Below are 21,026 nucleotides of genomic sequence, written 5' to 3'. Positions count from 1 at the left end.
GCCTACGCAATTTATTAAAAGTGAAAAACTGAGAAACCGGCCAAACAGCTCCGCTGTCGTCTCTTCTATACCTGCGTAAGCTGCTCGGGCAGCTACGAAACAGGCAGCGCTCGCGGTGCACGAAAAGGAAGAGAAAGGTGAAGAGAGGAAGAAGAGGTTTCCGTGGTCGCGTGCCGTCGTGCTCCGCTGGGCCCAACGATCTCTCGCACATGACACATCGGAATAGGACATTACGAGAGACGGTGAGCGGGCTTCCTGGCGTCCCGTCGTCCCGACGTGCCGTCGCATCGCGGCCCAATCGTCGGTTGGTGCCACGCGACCGGCACGTGGCCCGCAATTGCGCCAGCCTGCCCCTCGCCTCGGTCACGCCCCGCTGATTCGCCTCGCTTCGCTTTTGCCCTTCGCTTTTACCTTCGTACGCACACCGATCATTTCTAGCCGCGGTCTCTCCGCTAACCCCTTTGTTATCCTTTCGCGGATAACTGGACCCTGTTCGAATAATACGTCTCCTGGTTGTTATTTCGCGTCGTGAGCCGCACTTCTGCCACGAACGTCACGCTCGCGCTCGAGTCTTTCGTTTCGGGGAAATTACGCTGCCACGCGGACGCCGTTACGCGACGCGGCCAACCTATCGTTACGTTATGGCCAGAGAACAGGAGTCGCCTCCGGAATTGCATACGTGAAATCATGCATTTCGACCTTCTCATTTTCTTCGCTTCTCTACGGAGTTCCTTTCAGAGAAATTCGCTTCTCGCGTGCCTTCGAGAGAACTTTGTTCGTTGGCGATTCGCTGTCTTGCATTTTGTAATACTTTTAAAGAAGCCAGACGGTCGATATTATTGCCGATGCTTGTTACTCGTCGGTGGTGTTCGAGGTTCTCGATATTAGCGCGCGTAAGAGACCGTCTAGACCGACGGTTCTTAATCTCTCGTTTGTCACGGATCTGTTTCAGGTAGTTTTTTGTCGTCGCGGTTAAGACCAAGCTATTTCTACCGAAACCGGTCAAAACGATTGGTCTTTAAAAAATTCGTAACGGAATATTTTTATATTTATCGGTTTGTTAGTTTCGTACAGAAGGAATTCAATGGTACACTTTTGAGATTATTCATCCATCTGGGACCATGATCGCTAAACGAAGCTTGGTTTATAAAATTGTACAACCAGCCATCTCGACTGCTGTGGTAGTTCTAGTGTTAATTAATACGTATAGTTAAAACACTCGTCGACAATCTTTTCGGAGAGAATAGAATCCTTGTAAATAAATAAATACACGTATTCAATAATCGATATTTTATATTGTTCATAAAACGTCGAGGCCCTTACATATCGACAATAATACCGATCCAAGAGTCATATCGATCGACTGAACGCTCCTCAGATGGTGGAATGTATTAGGTTGTCCGAAAAGTTTCTTTCGTTTCTTTCTCAGAATGGAGAAAAAATGTAAATAAGTAAATAAATGAGCGAAAAGACGACAACTTTTCACATTTAAATTGGCACCGCGCTGTATAACATGTAATTATTATTTAATAGAATGAATATTTTTCTAAGTTATCATCGTTGAAAGTGCCACCTATTACAAGTGACGATAAATTTTAACATTAAGTTATGAAATGTATAACGGTGATTGTGTTTGTTCATTTTATAAGGAAATAATAGACGCACAATGTTTTTTGTTTTTTATTAGTCTATCGAATTATGCACGAATATAATAATAGAAATATAACGAAATGGATCATACATAATTCGATAAAATAATATAAAAGAGAAATTGTTGTTCATCTATTGTCATCTTATAAAACGAAAGAAACTTTTCGGACAAACTAATACAATGTACATTATTGTACGTACATGTGTATTTTTTGAATTGAACGTTCTTCTTTCATTGAAATTCCGAACGAAATACGTGCAAAACACCCGAAGATATACGAAAAATAAACCGGAAAATACACGGCGCAAAAACTAAAATAAATTCTTTTCCAGAATAGCGCGAAGAAATTTGTATCGTTGGTTCTTCGTTTGAAGCGCCTCGCGCACTATTCACTCTCTAACAATTTCAGAACTCGTTGTGTATCGTCATCGCGTAAAGAAACTTGCAGAATGTTAGATATATATTATCCACACAGAATCGTATGCACCAACCATTAAATACTAGTTCGCTTGTTATTCGTAATTTACATTTTCACGGTTTATGATTCTGACGCAGTTTAGGTTTTATTACGGTCGACCGAGTTGAAAAGAGAAAACTCGTATAACAGGAGGGAGGGTCAGCAGTCAAGTGTTTCATAGGGTGTACAAACCAAAGGGATGAAACTTTTCATGTTTGCAAGGGGGATCTTTGAACCTATACTCAGGTGTAATTGATCCGATATGATACTTATTGGCCACCGTGTCTCGTTATATACAACAAATGTAATAGGAATACACATAGGTTGTCCGAAAAGTTTCTTTCGTTTTATAAGATGATGATAGATGAACAACAATTTCTGTTTTATATTATTTCGTCGAATTAGGTATGATCCATTTTGTTATATTTCTATTATTATGTTCGTGCATAATTCGATAGACTAATATAAAACAAAAAACATTGTGCGTCTATTATTTCCTTGTAAAACGAAAGAAACTTTTCGGACAACCCAATAGCTTTTTCGCTGTTACTTCGTTCATAGTACGCTACGAATACAACTAAACGAAGCAATCGGCATTAATTTTCTAGGATGCCACGTATCTGTCTGATTTTATCTTATTCGTGTTGAGATTGACTGATAGAGGACTGTAATAGAAAAAATATATTGAAATAAATATAGGTATAAGTACAGGTATAATGTATGCTGTTCCAGACCCTCGCTCTTTTAGCGTTACGATACAATAGAATAAAATAGGGAGCACGTTCGTACATTTATAGTATAGGACATTACCAAAAAGTTAACCTTGGTGTGTAGCTGTAGATGAAGGCTACAAGAAACAGCAATAGAAATTTACTTATAGCACTTTTGCTTCTAGACCTCGTAACCCAAAATAAGATTTATATTCAAGGGCACGATAATATGGACCTCTGCTCTCTTCGTAGCAACAGTCTCCAGGTCACGGGTATACAAAAGAAAAGATGTAGAGTTTTTCTTGAAGTAATTACTTCAACAATTCGCTTCTGACTATACCGTTCTGTTCCACTCAATTGCACGCACCGAAATAAAATTTCTACAGAAATTATTCATTTTCGAATTTGCAATTAAGATAAGAAGTACGTACAATATATTCCAATCTTTCGCTGCATAGCCGACACAATCACCGTTGGACGAGTCGAGTCTTACAATGAAACTAGAAGATCTTCATGAATTCGTGAGAAATTAAAAAAGAAAGGAACGGAGAGAATTGGCGAAAATATATGTCGGGTGTAACGAATCTTTCTTCGGATTAGACATTGTTGTTATGCAAGAGCGAAGATATTTATTAGTACAATTATGATTGCGACAGAATTTGACAAGTAACCGTGGTAATTAGATACTCGGGATGAGAATGGCAATGATCTTAGACTCTACAACGAATCCACGGTCAACGGAATGACGAATGCGATTTCTTCCAAAATCTAAGTCGAACTCAACTTACTGATCCACGATTCGGGTATGACTCAACGTACTTGTCCGCAGTACAAGTATAACTCAACTATCTCTCTCCGTTCAAGTGGAACTGCCCTTATGTACTCCTCTCCGTATCTCTCGGTACCTCTCGGGTCAATCTTTGTTTTTAAGGAGAGCTATTTAATTACTCCATACCTGTATTAGGTACACGTCCCTCCCGTGACCGTGGCTACGTTCAGCGACCCATTATGTCACTTCGAGCCTAAGCCCACTGTCGTTGATCTCGGGCATCCGTACTCGGATTAAATCATAAACAACTATTTCTCAGTTTTTATTATTTAAGTACGGCTATAATAAAAAGTCTGGACTAAGGTATCGGGGACCTTCCCAAACATTCCGAAAGAAAGGCCCCGATGTCCTTTCATCTCCGACATATATTTTCGAAAGTAACAACACTCCAGACGAATCACAAACATGTCATCTAATAGACACCATGAAACTCTAACAATCCGACATACCGCTACTTCCTTGAACGAACGATTTAATCGATATCTAATTGATAAAATCCACCGATATAATTGCTCGACCCAATAACGAAATAAATCTACTCGTTGGCAGCCATCGTCCTGCGTGTACACAGCTCGTCGCTGATCGAATCAGCAAATCCGTGGCAGTCGAACTTCGGTGCACGAACACGATACTTCACTTAGCCGAGCCATCCCGAGACAGATCTCCGTGATGATCGTGCTTTATGACGGGTGGTGACGCCGGCGTTACATCCTCGTTAAAATTACCTGACCGATTCGGAAGCCTCGTTGCTAAAAACTCACCAGTTACCTGCCGCCCGATACTGTAAACCTGTGACTCGCTGATACTTCGATTTTCGTGACAATTGTCGGATAAACGAGAACAAGGCGAGGGTGGCGAAGCAGGGGAAGGAACGACAAAAAAAAACAAAAGAAAAAAGAAAGAAGAAAAGAAGGTGGCCAGAGAAGGAAACGGGTACCGTAGCCATAAATCGTCGTTTAAGCGGAACGCTAATGGACGTTTCCTGTCGAAGCTTGAGAAATCGTCGCGAACGTAGCCGCGAATATTCTTTCGACGACATTGTGCGAAGTGCCGCTCGACAAAGCCAGGATAAAGACTTGCATCATTACCTGGTTCGTGTAAGTACGGTACTTGGCTTTGGCTACACGCGACTCAACCCCGAGGAGATAACGCGTTTGTTCCGAGCGCTCAGAATGCGGCCTACTTTGAAGAAGCTTGTTTTAGTTTTACAGACTCTGGTACGCTTGTCGGTAGTGCGTTCTTTTAACGCGTTTACTGTCGGTCGAATTTTTCGTAGACTCCGACACGGAAGAATGTTAAAAAGTGGTCGTTCTCGCAGCTTCTTCTTGCGGAATATTTGCCACCATCTCTCAAAGAACGATAAATATCGTTGGTATTTATCCGAAAAAGTGATAATTTACTCGCGCAGCACACTGAATTCTTCGTCCATTTTGGATACCGATACATTTACGAAATAATTTTGTAGAAATTCTACTGGTAGGTCGATCGAAGTTTGGAATCGAGCGAGTCGGATTTAGTTTTCTATAGACATTGGTACGTTCGTAATATTACGATTACAGAAGTACGGATATTTCCTATATAACGCTAGGTTTCAATTAATTAACAAAAACACGCTGTTTGTATTTCTTTGTAACTAAGAGAAATGTGTTTATTCAAACGATCGATAATTAATTCAACGCTAGCCTTACCAGGCCAGGTCAAATGACCGGTTTCAAAGTTTGATTTAAGATTGTACATTCACTGTTATTTCCTTCGTTCATATAACTTGATGTAAATTCTTGTATTAACGAAAATTGAGAAATTGATTAATCGGATAATATAAAAATTTACATAAAATTAGACGAACAGAAGAAACAACAGTGAATGTATAATTTTATGTTAAATTTTGCAACCGGTCATTTGACCGGGCCTGGTTAGATTAATGTTAAAATATTACACATTAATATTATTTATGTTAGTCGTAAAAAGTATCATCCACTTTTTATCTGAGAAGCTTGGAGTTGCCATTTTGCAAAGGATTGATACTCCACGAACTAAAAACAAACTCGTTCAAGAAACAACGAATGACGGTGCTTTCTTTTAAAAACTCTCATTGCGTTCCTTTTCTTCTTTGTACGGACTCCAATTTTTCCAATTTTCGAACCGTGACAGAGCGAAATTACGTTATGGAGATACCGCGTTGCACGAGGTTTTCCACAGTTCTCAAACCGTGTTATAAAAACACTGCTTTACTCTTAACATTAATTTGAACTTTAAATTCGTTCTACACACTTGAACTATAAACAAACATATCCGAATTACTTTACGATGTGACGAGTATGCTTACTACTTCGCCCTACTCCAAAACCTTCCTGGAAAAAAACAATCCACAACCTGAAGGTTTCGTCAATCCTGTGAACACAGCCGATCCTTTGGGTTCGCCAAAGTCGAAAGGTATATCTGTTCGGGACAGAGCGTGGCACGGTCGTAAATTAACTGTATCGATGACGTGTCGGAAGATGTGTTCCACGTGGACGAAGGGATCGCCACATGGCACGAGTCTATGGGGCGGAGAATAAATGCGGTATCCCTGGTGTAGTGATAGGCTTGGGTGGTGGCATCGAGAAGCCGGTGTCATCTGTTGCATCGGTTACATCCTGACCATCAAAGCGTGACCGTGCTTGGTAACCGGCTACTATAAACGTAGCACAGGGGATCAATTACCTTCTAATTGGCCGGCAGAACGCTGTCACTGCGAATCGATAGTTAAAAATTGCTTTGTAACGAGCGACCTTGTCATCGACAAGCAATTTCTAGTTATATGGTTTTGATACGGCGCTTTCCAACGACAAATTAAGGACAAAACAGGAATATAAACGAATCGACAAGCATCGTTCTCTGCGTTTCTAATGGATGACGCAGGCTGTGCTCGTGTTGTTCGTCGCTTAGCCGAATTTTCAATATACAATCGGTATAATTACCGCGACTCGTGATCACCGATGCGAATACACTGGATTTTCATGAATTTGTGGGAAACTGGAAAGCACGAAAATGCATACGAAGCGTATAATATGGAAAAATGTACGAAATTTTCAAGTTGCAGAAGATAGATATTTATTGTAGTACGTAGCAGCTGAAGCGAATTTCTATTTCTGGTTCTCAGAGCCCAAAGTATATTAATTTTGCGTTAGGTTACACTGTTCAAACTTTAGAAGAGAAGAAATCAAAGTTGCAAGAACCTTGTGGAAAAATGTAGACTTAATGTAATTTTTACAACCCTTTTTACTAATTTTTACCAACGAGTTGAGTGAAAATTTAATACGGAAACTACGTAGAATGTCGTGTTTTACGAATTGGATTTAATAATAAAGCAAACTTGATCTGACTCCGAAGTCCAGATTCAGGTTCTGCTTCTTTGATCGCATTCGTGAACATAGAAATGCGTGGATATTATCATTGACCCTAAATGTGAATTTGGAAACGCAGTTGAAGATGTAAATCGCGTTACAAGGCGATGCTGATGCTGTCTTTACGACTCACAACGATCGAACTCGACGAGACGACTGCAAGGAATTAAACTATAGACGTGATAATCGTTGAAGCAAACATATCAGCCTGTTCACGCTTGTCCCAAGCTTTTCGAAAAATTCTGATCATAGAATTTAGAACGAACGGTTTCAACTTAATTTATGAGCTGTCATTCGAGTATCGTGTAATTGCTGTCCGCTTTTCTACGACAGAAACGAATCTCGCACGAGCTTCCAGATGCTTGATAGAACAAAAAATGTCTGTTCGTTCGTGATCTGGTTGGATCTGTTCGAAACACTTGTTCGGCACACGAAGCTTATTCATCTTTCAGCCGTGATACCGAAACGATCGTCCACGAAATTTCGATGTCTACTGTGAATGCACCTACAGCTTTCGGGGTATTCATCGTGATCATCTGTTCGCCATATTTTGGACAGGGCGCGTGCCGTGTCGATAATACGATGGTACGTGTTCAACGACAAGAGGTAAAAAATTGCAGCCCGAAAAAATTGACATCGAGGTAACAATTTATACGGACAATGAAACATATGGTTCGACAGTCGAGCGAAATTGAGCAGCGCGCCGATGATTAAATAATAATTGGTGTCTTTAATCAGGCAAATCTTCATCCGCGGCGGTGGTATTTATCTTTCTTTCGGAAGTAAATACGCCTATTAAAAGCCTTTCGTGTTAATACGAGCGAACATTACGCGAGAACCAATATTTAATTTACAAAAATTATTACCAATGGTACATACTTGGAGCAGCTGTACAGCGTAGCTTAGCTGCGACACGACGTCTATTTGTCAAAATCTGTACGGAGTCAGGGGCTGCACTTTAAACATAAAATTACACGTAGAACGTTCATCTCTTTTTTATAAATCTTCTAAAAGTTCAAACTGCTATCAAGTGCGCGCTCTTTGGATTAAAAATACTTACGACGCGTATAAATAACTGAAATACGTTCACCTGCAAATGCAACTGTAACATCGTAATAGAAAACCTGTATTTCGATGCTGTACGATGAAGTAATCATTCCATGACTTTGTCTTCGTAACATCGTACTACGCATAATATCTGAAACAATATGTGCGAAGTAATAATATATCAAAGTTTCGGTGGATCGTCAATGAAACAACAATTTTCTCCTTTGTAAATGTTACTGTCGAAAAATTGGATTTGTTACATGCTCGGAGGCAGTTACACGTTGGAGATTTCGAGTTTCTTATTTTCGAGCAACTGACGCGTCGAAGAATCACGGTTACGTAAGAGCGGACGAGACGAAAAACGCGAACAAGAGGTCGATCGACGATAGAGAAAGGAAAGAGATACGAGTTTTGCATTGAAAGCGGGCGAGCATTTGCGTTTCTGTCGACACGCGGTCCAGTCTAATTTTTTTCTAAAACTGTAATAACTACACGATGCATGGTTTCGCTCTTGCCGATGTCCTACCGTGAATTCGGCAATTTTGCCGCCAACTTTTTTTCTCCTGGCGTCTACTTCTGTCGCCGCACACGACGCCTCTGCGGTTGCTCGAATACCTGCGTCGATATAATACAACTGGATATTACGAATTCTCGGGATCATCATCCTAATCGAAGCGTAATTTAGGCGACGCTTTCAGCAGCTTCAGCACACCGTGAGACACACCGCAGACTTTAGGAGCATGACGATGGTTAGGCGTGGAAAGCTGCGGTGGCAGGAAACCAACGATCTCTCGTGTTGCTACACGTTGATACACGTTGCGGATGAAATTGACGAATTTCTTAATGAAACGTTCCACGTTTTCCATTTACTTGGTCATTGCGAAGATTTCGTCTGAAGCTATGCGTCGCTGCTTTGCTTCGGCGCAACCCGAACGATTTTGAATTTACTTTTAACGAATAAAAGCATTATGTTTGCATCTTTAGCGTGTAAAAGGATATATTTATCGGTTACGCGTTAGAGAATAAAATTGTTGCTTATAGCTATCTAGTTGGCCTTAGTATTGCAACAACCCTGGCTCAGTCGACCTTGTAACGATGAAATAACTCGCGAAGATTTCTTTGTAAATTTTGAAACGCCTCTGCCGCTAGAGTTTGCTTTCCTTGAGTTGTACCACTGTCAGAGCAAAACAGCGATACGTAGCATCAGGGTAAAAGCAACGAGCCACTCGTTTGTAAAATCGAGTAACTGCCCGAGACAAAAAGTAGAAAAGATCGACGAAATTACGCGATAGAAGCACGAAGCAAGTGGTTAAAGGGGCTAAAGTTTAAGAAATCTCAAAATGCGAAGTTAATTAGCTTAGCCTCCGAACCGCTCGTATCGCGCTTATCTCCCTAACTAATTAAAAAGACCGGTGGTCGTTTCGTAATTGCTTCCCGTCCTATTCGAACATTTGTCAACAGAGATATCATTTCTATGTATTACGCTTCTAGAATTTTAACGTTCGGCCTCGTTTGTTACCTTTGCGATATTCAGTCTGTGAAAGGTACGGCGAATTCTGCAGTTGTCGTTACTGTTGCGCCTAGCGGTAGGCTAACAAGTTATCAGACTTCCTTGCAGTACATAGGTGTTGCAGAAAGTGCAACTGGTTTCTCGCTAGTGGTCGCATTTTGTACGAGTTTCTATATAATAACGATTTCGAACGTTATAAGTCGGTGGGGTCCGAGGCGTCGACATCTACATCGAACAACTTTCTCAATGAAGCACCTCTTTCCTCTATCTTTCTTTAGTCACCAACGGTGTTTCGTGACACTGGTGGGTCGTCTTATCACGTTTTTTCACCAAGTGTGTGGAATAATAGGTTTCGAATGGCAGTGACCATTGGCCTCTCCTCTCTTTCATTATTTCGCACTGATGTTATTCTTCAAAAAACGTTCGAGATTGGGTTGGAGTGTGTGTGATGACTTGAATTCAACCGATTTGATACTTGCGCATGTGTGCGTCACCACGCGTTATCAAACTTGAACGAGAAGAGAAAATCCGTGTGTATTATAACACCCGGAGTTATTACTCTACCATATACGTGTTGATGTTTTCAACACATGTTTAAGGTGTTTTTCTCTTTCTCCTTTCTCACTCTTTCCAACGAAAGTTTAGTTCATTGTCGATGAAAACGACGACGCGACGTTTGACCTCATCTTTTGACAGTTTTCGTTCTTCAACTTGTTTTTATCAACACCATTCCATTTTTATTTAAATTGCTGTCTCGTTGCTTATAGCGTAACTATGCGTTTATATCTTACTAGAGAAAGGTAAAAAGGAATCCTTTCAGTTTCTATAATTTGTTTAATATCCGTAATGAAATTGTTATAATTATAATTATAATTTAAATGTTATAATTACAGCGCAAATGTAATATAATTTCTGCAAACATAATTTACGAATATAATTGAAAAAATGCCACTTGTACGAAAGATTCTTAGTGAATAGACTAAAAGATAGTTTAAACCGAAGGATAGTTAGGCAAGTAGGTTAATAAACCTACTATACCCTCGGATAACTCATACTTTCGCGCAAATGATATGCGTTCTGTACATTCTTACGTCTTCAGATATTCCATAAACAAATTGAAATCTCCATCTACCTATCTAGGATACAATAAAATTTATCTTTGCATTGTTATGCAACTTTCGGTAATTTACTCTCTCAGATTGCTTTGAATTTCTCTATAAACCGGTACGAACAGAACACCGTGCCATTTTCTAAAATCGTAGCTTCGATTCCTCCCTCGATTCTTTCCGCTCCCTCGATTCCAGGAAAATCTACCATATACTGGACAAACACAATGGATTCCGAAGAAAAAAAAAAAAAAAAAAACTAAGAAACACGGCGCCATGGGAGTACTCGAGACGAATTTCAACCGTGTTATTTCTCTGAAGCCAGGTCAGACTAGATTTTTCCAACACAAACCCCTATGGGTTCCAGTTTCTTGCGGGTTAGGTCAACGAGAGTTTTCATCACGAAAAGGGTTAACGAGTTCTGCGGTCGAAAAGAGAGAGATAGAAAGAGAGCGGTGGCAAAATCTTTCGACACGGAGTCAGGTGGCTGGGGTCGTAATTCCATAGAGGGTGCTGGCTTTGACACCATAAGGGTAGCGAGGTGTCACAAAATTCTCAATGGTACGCTCGGCCTCGCAAACCTGGAACGAATCGTTCTTCCTTCAGGATGCCGTACACTTAAGACTGTGGCTACGGCTCGTTATCAAACAACACGTTGCAATAATTAGGGTGTAATTTCTGCCGAAGAATCGTCGGTCGCGCGCGAGTTTAACTCTGAAACCGCCCTTTCGTTGCTGTTTCTCCCCTCTATGACCAAATTGCTGTCCAACTATTTCAACGTTGTAATTTACGCTTCTGCCCAAAGGTTGCCGGTACATTGAGATTTGTAAAGGACGTAACGACATGCTCGCGTGAATAAATATTCTTAATAATATTTTTTCGTAGTGTTAAAACATTTGAAACAATTGTCCAATTGAAAAGTTATCTGGAATAAGGACGTATTACTGTTCAAATCGCAATATTTACGAGAAGCTTATAAAATTAATAGTACGTAGACGATTTCTAACGTACGTGGGACGAAATAACATCAAAAAAGATGAACTTTACTTCCAATGAGAAATAACGAAGATTTAAAAAGATGATCTTGTCGATCTCTCGTTACATCGTTGCATTGAAATTAATTAATTAAAGTAATAAAAATTGATCTAAGAGATTTTTAAAATATTTATTGAATAGAAAACAAATATGAGAGAAGGATGATATTTGTGGCTGAATTTGATGCCAGATTATATCAATAATGGAAGAAATATTTATAAATCTGTTAATTAAAATTTCATTTCCAGTAATATTTTGTAATTCCACGGTGTTAATTCTGTCCACATGGACATTTCTAATCAACGTAAACAAAACTAATCGAAGTTATTGGTATTATTAAAGATACAAATGGTAGGTTAAAAGAAATAGACGTTTATTTAAAAGTATCGAGATGAAAATCGATGAAAATTCTCTGTTGACGTCTCGTAAGAGTCGAAGCATCTTAAACTGGTTTGCAAGACATTAAATCGAAAAGGAACGTTTTTTCTCTTCACAAATAAATGTGATGATCGATTAAATAAAAGAATAATTTGGTTACTTGGAATGATATTTTCCATATTCTTACTCCAAATTTAACGCAGTTCTGCGTATAGAAAAAAACAAACCGTGATCGATCGGCCAAAAACTACAATTGGATTACGCGCCAAAGAGTCAACAACGAGAGAAGTGCGAAAATTACTGTTTTGTGTCGTCGAATAAACCAGCGTGAAAGATCGTAAGCGGCACGAATTTTACCTGAAATAGCAATTTCGAAAAGTCGACCACTTTTGGTCACGCCCAAATTCCAGCTCTCAGCTCGGTCAAATTCGTCTGATGAATTCTCTGCTCTGTTCTTTTCCCGCGTACTCCATTAAACCGAACACGCGTTTCAGTTGTCAGCCGAACGTCGTTTCAGCGTTCAGCATGCAACTGAAACGTGTTGTCTTTTTCAGAAATTTCACGATCGTACTCTTTTGTCACTCTTCGTTCGCGTCGCTAATTCGATTACACGCAACGTCCAGGCGTACGTCTGTTTGACAGCGAGTCGAATTTCCACGAAATCTTCATCGACAGAAAAAAGGATGCACGCGTGTTTCTTCGCTCTTACACTTTCACGCTTTCATATCGAGGATCTTATGAAAATACCACACCTCTGCTATACCGATTCGCCTTTTGTTCGATTTTCTTTTTATCGTCATTATTATCGACATTAATTCCATGTAGAAGTTGGTACATACGCGTTTTGTTCATACGATTATTGTTATTTGTTGGATTCGCATAACTCCGAGAGAAGGTGATAAATAAAATCGCGAATAAATATAATTTATTTCCGACTTTTTTTTAATTATGTACAATCGTATCAACGACTGTAATAAGCGACCAACAACTCACTCGAGCTTAGTAGATCGAGCTTTACGACTTTTGAGAATATCGGTTTACGTGAATAGTTTTAACAGTTGCAATTTTGATTTAATTGAACGATCGATTTTCCAAGATTGATTAAAATGTTTCTAATTATCTCTTACACGTACGTTTATATGCTTTTACTGGTTGCAACTTTTGAAAAAGTCGAAAGTACACGAGCAGGAAGATGTACGTATTTGGTGAGACGATCACAGTTTTTATTCGTACAGGTAAATGATTAAAAATTTCAATGTAAGACCGAGTATCGACGTAATAATTGCTCGTAAAAGATCACTCGTTAATCGATCCAGAGTCATGAAAAAATGGAAGATGAATCAATTAAATTATATCGGACTGAATCGTGCACGTGCTACGAACAAATTATATTTCTTAATTTATTTCTACTCGGCCAACATTTTAGTTCTGAACTTTACCCCATTTCATGTATTTTCAGGAATCTCGTGATCTCGTTTTAAGTTTCGCGAAGTATATCAGTCGTGGCACGTGTCCATCCGAGTAATTAATGATCTCTAATCATCGAACATCTAAGATTGGAAGGAATCTCTATTTATTACAGAAAGGTGGATCTCCGTTTGGAGAAAAGGAGAAACGAGAGAATCCATGCAAAACTGCTAACGAGCTCTATTGTGCGGCACGTGCCGCTGTCCGCCCACGCACCTCCAAACAGACATTTTTTTCTTTCAATCTCGCCAATCTGCCGCATGGAAAAGGATTGCCGATCACTGTCATCCTTTTCTTTCCGTTCCTTCGCCAACCACTGTTCCTTTTTAATTTCAAACGAACGAAATTCCAAGACTTCGACAGGGCAACCTACTTAATGTTACTTTGGAAATTCTGTAGATAATATCTTTATTATTTTCCTTATGAATCGCAAAAGATTCCGGTCTTTCAGTTAATTTTTCTCGCTATTCTTATCTTATACGTAGTAATATCACTATGTTATATTATATACGCGCTTTTTATTAACAATTCAACTGAAAAACAGCCATCTTCTATTAATTAGATACAAAACGTTGTTTATTGTTTTTCATTGTTGTTCATTGAAATGGCCCATGCGACGTCCCTCGTGGTCTGACCGCCAAGGCCCACGCACCGTTATACAGATCCTCGATAAACCTAAGGAACCACCATAAACAGAATCCTTTTAACTTAATTTAGAATCCTGTAAGTATCTCCGGTTTATGGATGGTCCTTGGAACAGTCCTTAGGTTTATTGCGCGCTCTTGCAAATTACGGAGAAAGCGGATATTCGTCTAACGGAAAAGAAGGTTTTTCCTATAAACAATGACACCCACGAACCACGTTGGCAGGAGACTTCCTCCTCCTATCTTCAAGTATTAACGTTGGCTATAACCAATGGACATCGCGGATCGTTTTCCTAACGAAAAACGTGAACAACGAATCCGCGTTCTTAGTTCGAAAGACACACCCACATCGAGCTTTCCTCCGTCATAACACGAGAATGAATTTCACTGCTTCTACGAGATTAGTTCAATCAATACTCCGGTACCAACTTGACAACTGCCCAATCAACATCCCGGACTGCTTCTACTACATTCAAGCAACATCGACATATCTACTCGGACTCGATCTCGTCTATAGATCAGTCCGCATCTCCACGCTGATTCTCTAACTTGAGAACAGTCGACGTCTCGCCATCGGGTCTTCACCCATCAAACAACAATCGTCTACGACACTTACCTTACGCCACGGCGTAATTCTTTCTTGTACTAAGTTGTTGGAAATGTAGATATTATAACCTGTTAATCGCAGTGATCTATAGATCAGTCCGCATCTTCACACTGATTCTCTAACTTGAGAACAGTCGACGTCTCGCTATCGGGTCTTCACCCATCAAACAACAATCGTCTACGACACTTACCTTACGCCACGGCGTAATTCTTTCTTGTACTAAGTTGTTGGAAATGTAGATATTATAACCTGTTAGTTGCAGTGATCTATATATCAGTCCGCATCTTCACACTGATTCTCTAACTTGAGAACAGTCGACGTCTCGCTATCGGGTCTTCACCCATCAAACAACAATCGTCTACGACTCTTATACCTTACGCCACGGCGTAATTTTTTCTTGTACTAAGTTGTTGGAAATGTAGATATTATAACCTGTTAATCGCAGTGTTTTACCACATCAACCACCTCTATTATCCCAAAAGAAATAAGGGGATCGACCTGTTCGTGGTGTCGATTATTATAATCGTAACGGGAATTTACGACTCCCGTTGACGCGCTTCCTCGCGATCGCGTCTCCCCGCGACTGGTCGAAAATACAACGATTGAACTGCAAAACAGCCATCTTCTATCAATTAGATACAAAACATTGTTTACGTTGATTTCACGATGAATACGTATGTATACTGTCTGGATAAGTAAATTTTATTTATTCGTTTAATGATTATTTCTCGTTAGATTCCCTGGCAAGGTATTAGCGAGCGCAATTACACGTATTCCATAGATATAAAAATTTATTAATTCATCGTTAGTCTATTAAATCGACAATTTTGAAAGTTTGCTATCGAAGATTAATTTATCAAAGCTTCCAAATTTTATTTTTCTCGTTTTCTGCTTTCAAAATGATCGACAAGTTTGATCGTTTCTCCTTTGAAAACAGCTGCCAGTTCTTTGGTTTGGGAAAATTTGGATGGACGAGGGTGTCGAATGATATACGTGATGCGTAATGACTTACAAGAGATTATCATTTTTAATTTACTTTCGAAATTTTTAAGACAATTTTTAAGAAAATCTTTCGTTGGAATCTTCGGGTATTTTATTTACAATAGTTTACATCGATATAAATTTCCCATAACATATTGATATAATATTCACACGAATCTCCTTTTAAACGACTTAATCTAGAAATTATCACTTACGGTTATTCGACGTCTTCGAATCTTCACTTCGTTCAACGATTCTTCTTTGGCTTCGTGAATTACTTATTCTATCAAATGGACGGTACGAAATATTGTTTCTAGCTCGATATATGTCGAAATCGCATTTTTCCAATTCCTGACTAGCTACACAATAAATATATAAATATACAATAAACGCACGAGTCACTGGCATTGCTCTTGAACGTTAATTTATAAACTACTAGGTTGTCCGAAAAGTTTCTTTCGTTCTATAAGAAACTAATAGACGTACAGACGAATTACGTACGATCCATTTTGTTCTAAACACCGCGACATTTCGCAGACTTAGTTTGTATAAAGGTGCACTGTCGTCAAAAATACGTTTGCGAAAGAAAAACACTTTTCGGACAACTATAATAAATAATATAATAAACAACTGTAATAAATCGAAGTAGAAGAGCATGGTACTAGTTACGAATCTAAAACGTTGTGATAGGTAAAAATTTAGAAAGCTTCTTAAACGATAAATAATTATTACGATCTCGCATTAATTTTTTATATAAATACAATATGTTTACGATGTCGATGAAATTAGTATTTATTTGAGTATTACAATAATGGCACCGATCTTTTAAATTATCCTATTACTCCTTCAATTACGCTTTCCCACTATTTCAATCATCTCTGGCGCGTTTTATCGACTAAAATATTGAATAAATTTACATTAAACAAATGAAATTCTATATTAAATTCTACATAGAAAATTAGCAGAAAATTAGCAGTGGTACGAAATATGTATCGCAACAGCAATAACATAGATAGATTACGATAATACGTAGACATTTAAAAACGATTTAATAATAATTTCGCTATATATCTAAGTTTATCTAATATATCTTTGGATTATTAGCCGTCTGTGATCGTAGTCGTGTACGATCCACGAATAAAAAGTACGAATTACATGCAAATTAATTAAGAACGCAATACACACAACGCTTATCGATAGAATAAATATTGCCCTGCAGACTTAAAGATCTAAACAAATTGTCAGAAGATTACTTGTACATTTTATGTTATAACGATCATTACTCGATACGATTACAGTTTTATTTGTAATTTCGTTGCCAATTAGCTAACGCCGAGTTAACACAACATTGAAATCGCCAGACTCGAAAATATTTCGATATACGTAAAAAGTAAGTTTCTAAATACTTGTAAGCGATAGTTTACATACGTAGAACGTAGACACTCGAACGTTGACCTTTTGCAGTTATCACTTTTTCACTGCCACTTGCCATCGTGTCTCTGAAGAAGGTCACAGAGCGCGGCGATGTAGGTCTGCGCCATTTGCAACGTCTCGAATTTACTGAGCTTGTGATCCGCCCCAAGGCTCGGTACAACTTCGCGTAATTTATCAAAAGCATCGTTCAGACCGTTCATTCGACGTCTTTCGCGCGCATTCGCGGCCAAACGCCGGCGCTTCAACACGCTTGGCGATGGCGGAATGTCCCTGGAGCGTCGTCTTCCTCTGCGAGGGCTGCTGGTAGGCGACACTTGTTTCTACAAAACCAATTTACACATCTTGCGTCAATGTAAATCTTTCATTCGTGACAGTTAATTCGTTAACCTTTATTCGCCTCTCGCGTCGATCCGACAAGTTGATGTATCGAGACGAAGCTTCGTTCAGATTAGTTGCGTCGTTTACGTGTTCAAGCACCGTGCGTTGAAACGAGATTTCACGAATCTATCATGTAAATTTCGGTAAATACTCTGTTGAATTCTCTTGTCCGAACGTAGGCTTCTGTCACGCGAATCGAAATTAACATTTGGTAGAAAAAATTGGAACTGCCATCGTGCAAACTGCTTGCCAAGACAATTTGGAAATTTGATTCCCACTCTAACGAGATACGACGTTGTTCATCAAATTTGAAACTAATCCGATAATGCGCATATTGTCATTAGGTGGTAATGACAAAATCCGCAATCGCTTAGTTGCCAACCCAATAGAAATTCCAAGATATTTGATATTTTAAAAATGTATTAGGCTGTTCCCAGAGTTTCTGTCGTTTTCTAAGGAAACGATAGATGCACAAACTGGATATATATATATATATTGGGTTGCCCGGAAAGTGTGTTTCTTTCGCAAACGTGTCTTTTACAACAATACAACTTCGTACAAACGTGAAACCAAGTCTGTGAAATGGTGTTTATCTCAACGGAACAAAGTGGATCGTACGTAATTCGACAAAATAATATAAAATAAAAAACGTTGCGCGTCTATTATTTATAAACGAAAGAAACTTTTCGGACAAGCTAATATAAATATTTTTCTGTACTAAATATCTTGTAGTTTCTGCACACACGTATCTTCGCGTTGCTTCCAAACTTTAATTATTTTATTTATTCATAAATTTCATTCATAAAACGCGTTTACATACTCCCACGTAGCAGTGTTTCGTCTTAAGGAGGTGTCCTGAATTAGAACGTTCTAAAACAGCGTATTTTTGTGATTTTTTTTAGAAGGAAAAGAAAAAATGAAGTTATTGAATTTTGAGGTATGATTTTATATATTCGTACAAGTTGGTCAAAAAGTTTATTTAAATAATTGTTATAGCACCTTGACGTTTATTTTTTCTTTTTATAAAACACATTTTTTTCTTTAAATCCGCCAAAATTTTTAATTTTCTGCTTTTTTTTTAGTTCGTCGAGAAGAAAAATATATAATAATTTAATCCTTTTTCGATTTTTTGTTTCGGTCAAGAATTACGAGCTGGATGTTTCACGCCGGTTGAAAACCGCAGCCCACGAAATAGGCTTAAAAATCTGTTATAATTTCTTTTTTACTTTGAAAAAAATTTTTTTGTATTCGTCAAATATGTATAAAACCATACCTCAAAATTCAATAACTTCGTTTCTTTCTTTCCCCTCTAAGAAAAATCACAGAAGACGTTGTTTTAGAACATTCTAATTGAAGACACCCCCTTAATAGCCACGTCAGTTCAGTCTTATCATACGATCTTGTGTCATCTTTTTCAGAAACAACTTTCGTTGGTCGTAAAATCGCGAGATGTTCTCAATTAAAAACTACGATCCATTGAGATTTACCTGCGCCGATGTAACAGGTTCCCAACAATTGCCTCTTTGCTCGACCATCATCTGCATCGGCTTGCCGGCCTCCAGGCTTTGAAATTTTTGTTCTTGAGGCGGAGTTTCGTAGCAATAGGCTGGCGGACGATACTCCACAGAACTGTCCTCGTGCAGCATCGTTGCCGGAGAGGCGGTGTGATTTATCGCGTGCTGTGGCTCGTACCTATTAAAATTATATCGATTATAATGCTATCATTCGAGCCACTTGATTAACATGTAACGAGTCGCATTCGCAAGAAAAATGCTGCTGTACATCCTTCTCATATACGTTACTACTATAGCTATTTCAATTATTTACCTCGTATCGTTTATTCTCCAGCTGTATTGATATCGTGTAAAGTAGAAATGCGTTCTAACAGACCATCGAAATCGTTTTTACGGTTTAGTCATTTCGATAGTCGTTGTGCTAACAACGTTAGTGTTACGATTTCAAAACTGGGAATTATCTTAATGTCATTTCACGCTCGAAGCAAGCGAAAGCAGATCGTTCGCGATGATCTCGACACTTGTCTAACGTTCATAATTATATATAATCATAATTATACACGTTGATTATATTTTACAAATTAAGTGCGATAGAACAACCGTATTAAACGTTTTGTCATGCTGTTTGATTACGATAAAGTCGTTGCTGGACTATCGATAGAATATATCTCGAAACGAGGCAGCTACACGAGAGCTGGACGAAGATGACGAGGAAATTCACTTACTTACCAAACTTGTTCAAATGAAATTTCCTTCGATATCTGTCGAAATAAAAAACATTGTAGGAAACTTCAACTTCGACTGAATTCCATTCAAACAATTATATACAACTTTCGTTTCACATAAACGTATACTGCTACTTGGTTTGTACAAAGCTACGATAATACGTGATTTCGCACAAGCGACAAATATACGAAACGCTGATTCGCAACTAACGGAGATGTATCGTAAGGCGAGAAATATTCGCAGAACTCGAAGCGAAAATACCAACTTACCTCTGAGGCGTTACAGGTGTCAGAACGCTAAACGAGCTTCTTTCGTACGAATCCGGCGTTCTGGAATATTTTGCAACTACCTCTTTCCCATAACTGATCGTCTCTGCTCCTTTCTGCGGGGTGATCTCACCTTTGTGCGCGTAATTCTCACTATATGCAATCTTGATAGAGTCGTAATTCGGGGAATTGTACGGCGACGGATATAAAGTGTCGTAAGTCCTCGTCGTCGTCGGGTACGTGGTTGTCACGATTTCAGTAGAAACTGGGTATTCGTGGTGGTTCGACAGTAGAGCCATCCTTTTCCTCACTCGGCTACTTTCCAACGATATCTCATTAAAATAGATTAATTCTCAACACAAACGCGAAATCTCGACAGTTCGAAAGACGATCTTGATGAAATTCTTTGCTGTTCCATCGAAGTTCCAGGCGACGCTTTCCTCTCAACAGCGGTGAATCTGGAGAATTCCTAGGCTCTGTAGGATCCTAGGAATCCTCTGTAGAAACTAGTAGGATCGACGACTAATCTTCTTCTTCTTCTTCTTCCAGTTACTTTTCACTTTATGGAAACACTTTTGCTTTGCTTCGTGAAAATATTACTCGACAAGGTTTCCACGTTAGCGATATGTTTACACAGCGATCACAGAATAGTCTCGATAGTGCGCCGGCTTCACATGTTACGAGATTCGATCGTGTCGAATCAACAATGTTCGTTACAATTATCCATCGAGATTCGACTAAACTGAAACACAGTTCAACTTCCGTTTCACTCGTACCGAAATACCAAGCTTCGAGGAACGTCTTTCCGGTCATCCACCTTCGGCAGTGTTCCGTCGTATGGCAGCAAACGTTAAAGTCATCGTTTAAAATAACACGTGGTTGTCGATCGAAAAGTCAGCA

The 21,026-nt window shown here is 39.0% G+C and overlaps 1 protein-coding gene and 1 long non-coding RNA gene across 3 annotated transcripts in view; one reads left to right on the top strand and one right to left on the bottom strand.

Moving 5' to 3' along the window:
- LOC139998486 (uncharacterized) overlaps positions 1-19,222 on the top strand; it is a 123,872-nt gene extending 104,650 nt beyond the window's left edge. For both annotated transcript variants that reach the window (XR_011803309.1, XR_011803308.1), the window contains one exon: positions 19,039-19,222. This is a non-coding gene — a long non-coding RNA (uncharacterized lncRNA). The remainder of the gene's footprint in view (positions 1-19,038) is intronic.
- On the bottom strand, positions 16,416-20,639 carry LOC139998485 (uncharacterized). The gene is made up of 3 exons (XM_072023057.1): positions 20,130-20,639; positions 19,108-19,312; positions 16,416-17,562 (listed from the first exon to the last, which is right to left on the bottom strand). Exons 1-3 carry the CDS (start codon positions 20,423-20,425, stop codon positions 17,284-17,286), a joined length of 780 nt encoding a protein of 259 aa, XP_071879158.1. The 5' UTR covers positions 20,426-20,639; the 3' UTR covers positions 16,416-17,283.
- Positions 20,640-21,026: the final 387 nt, after the last annotated feature.

This window comes from Bombus fervidus, chromosome 3, assembly GCF_041682495.2.
Source record: "Bombus fervidus isolate BK054 chromosome 3, iyBomFerv1, whole genome shotgun sequence".
NCBI classification, from domain to species: Eukaryota; Metazoa; Arthropoda; class Insecta; order Hymenoptera; family Apidae; genus Bombus; species Bombus fervidus.
Note: the sequence above shows the minus strand (reverse complement) of the source record. Positions and strands in the feature narration are given on the sequence as shown.